Source organism: Aplysia californica, unplaced genomic scaffold, assembly GCF_000002075.1.
Source record: "Aplysia californica isolate F4 #8 unplaced genomic scaffold, AplCal3.0 scaffold01431, whole genome shotgun sequence".
NCBI lineage: Eukaryota > Metazoa > Mollusca > Gastropoda > Aplysiida > Aplysiidae > Aplysia > Aplysia californica.
The window spans coordinates 56,970-59,202 of record NW_004798701.1 but is presented as its reverse complement, the minus strand read 5'-3'; the positions used below and the strand labels follow the sequence as shown (position 1 = coordinate 59,202).

General features: G+C 50.0%; 1 protein-coding gene across 1 annotated transcript in view; it reads right to left on the bottom strand.

Annotated features, from left to right (window-relative positions):
- LOC101860945 (chromodomain-helicase-DNA-binding protein 9) overlaps nt 1–2,233 on the bottom strand; it is a gene marked incomplete at its 5' end in the record, with an annotated part of 50,784 nt that overhangs the window by 8,784 nt on the left and 39,767 nt on the right. The window contains 2 exon segments of the mRNA XM_035973570.1: nt 692–1,047; nt 1,517–1,652. Coding sequence (XP_035829463.1) covers nt 692–1,047; nt 1,517–1,652 — 492 coding nt within the window.

The window sequence follows — 2,233 nt, the reverse complement described above, 5'->3', positions numbered from 1 at the left end:
CAATAGTTATCAGAGAGTCACAGAGCTGGTCTCAATAGTTATCAGAGAGTCACAGAGCTGGTCTCAACAGTTATCAGAGAGTCACAGAGCTGGTCTCAACAGTTATCAGAGAGTCACAGAGCTGGTCTCAACAGTTATCAAAGAATCACAGAGCTGGTCTCAACAGTTATCAAAAAGTCACAGAGCTGGTCTCAACAGTTATCAAAGAATCACAGAGCTGGTCTCAACAGTTATCAAAAAGTCACAGAGCTGTCTAGCAGAGTCCGACACACAAGGCCCACCACACAAGCTGTCCAGCAAAACAAGGAAAAAACAAAGAAAACGAGTCGAGAACATTGAAGAAAAAAACCACAAACCACTGAACATGACAAAAATGATGACTCTTTCTTCACGACAGAGTGACCACATAAAAGGGGGGGACAAGAAGACAACATGGAATCAATGCTGAAAGACAAAAACTGACGACAAACATGACTCACTCTCCTTCCCTTTTCCTAGAAAAAGGGCCATGGATAGCACATCCTTTTCCTAGAAAAACAGAGCAAACCATTCTCCTAGAAAAAGGGCCAAAGATAGCAAACCCTTTTCCAAGAAAACATGTATGTCTCTGAAGACAGCAATACTAGCAGAGTGGACCCCCGGAGTCCATGCGTCGATGCCGCGTCGAGCCAGCTAGGCGTGCTGTACATACCTGTGTAATCTCCGGCGTGTTCAGCACCACGTGGGGGCCCATCGGATCCTCCTCCTCCCCGCGACTGTGACCTCCGGCCGAGTGCGCGACCCCCGACGACCCCGGCGCTGAGGCCCGTGAGGAGGCTGGGGGTCTCCCCCGCCCCACGCCGCTCGGCGTACTCCCCGTGGCACCGTGGCCGAAGCCCGCAGCGGCCAGGGACGCCTCGGCAAGGTAGGGGTCCAACAGGCGTATAGAGTCGTCGATCATGTAGCCCGGGTGTTTGGCCATCCACGACTCAAGGTCGCGTTTCCGGGGAGCGTCCTCCCCTGCCAGAAAGCTGCCATCCTCTAGGTTGATCATGGGGATACGGATGTCTGCAAGGTCACAGGAGAAAGTTGTAGTTTGGGTATAAGTCTTTTTTAGTTTTAGTAAGAGTTTTACGGCACTTGCAACACAATAAGGCCATATAAGTGCCGAAGATTAGAGGTGTTACAAGAGTAACAAAATAGGAGGAGGGGAGATAAAGATGATAGATGGATGATAAGAATGAAGGAGCAAACTGCACCAGAGCACCCGCCAATCACCCACTGATAATTGTTTACTAGGAAAGGAGGGAGAAAACCCACTCTCTCTCTCACAGACACCCACCCCCACACCCACTCAGCACTTTCTTACACACACACACACACACCCACCCACGCACGCACACACGCACGCATGCACACACACCCACACCGGCACGAAGACTGACAGCACTCACTCACTCACTCACTCACACACACACACACACCCACCCACACACACACCCACACACACACCCACACGAAGACTGACAGCACTCACCAGGTTCTAACATCGCCAAGATACGAGCCTGTTCTCTCTTCGCCAGAGCTTCCGCCATCGCCATCTCCGCCATTTTCTCCGATCGCCGCTTCCTGCCCCGCCTCTTTCGCTCGGGGATGAACAAGCCTTGCTCCAGCTGGAACCACAAGTCACGTGATTGGTCACAAATACACAAACAATATGGCCGCCCCACACAACGGGATGGCAGTAAAGATCATTGTAAATAACACAGGGTTCTTGCCATGAACCTCCCACCAAATTCAAGGAGATTTCAAGGAAGAAATTTTTAAAATTCAAGAAGATTTGGTCAAGAATTTCACGCCGAAGCCCGTTTCCGATAGGCCTACACTTGTCCGAGAGGAATCGTGGTTTCGATTTTCCGACAAAAGCTCTGTTCATGTCCGATCTGGCAAAATTCAAGGAGTTTTTCCAAGGAGGTTCCTCCTGTTCAAGGAGTATTCAAGGAGATTTTTTCCTTGAATGCAAATTCAAAGGTTTCAAGGACTCCTCCTTGAATGCAAAGAGGCCGCAAGAACCCTGATACTAAATGCTGTGGTCTATTTGGCAGTTTATTGGTGTGTTGGTCAGTGGCAGGGGGTTCGGCCTAGCCTATTGTATTGTTTGGCTCAAATGTGTAAGGCAGAGAGAGAGTGTGTGGGTGTGTGAGTGAGTGAGTGAGTGAGTGAGTGAGTGAGTGAGTGAGTGAGTGAGTGAGTG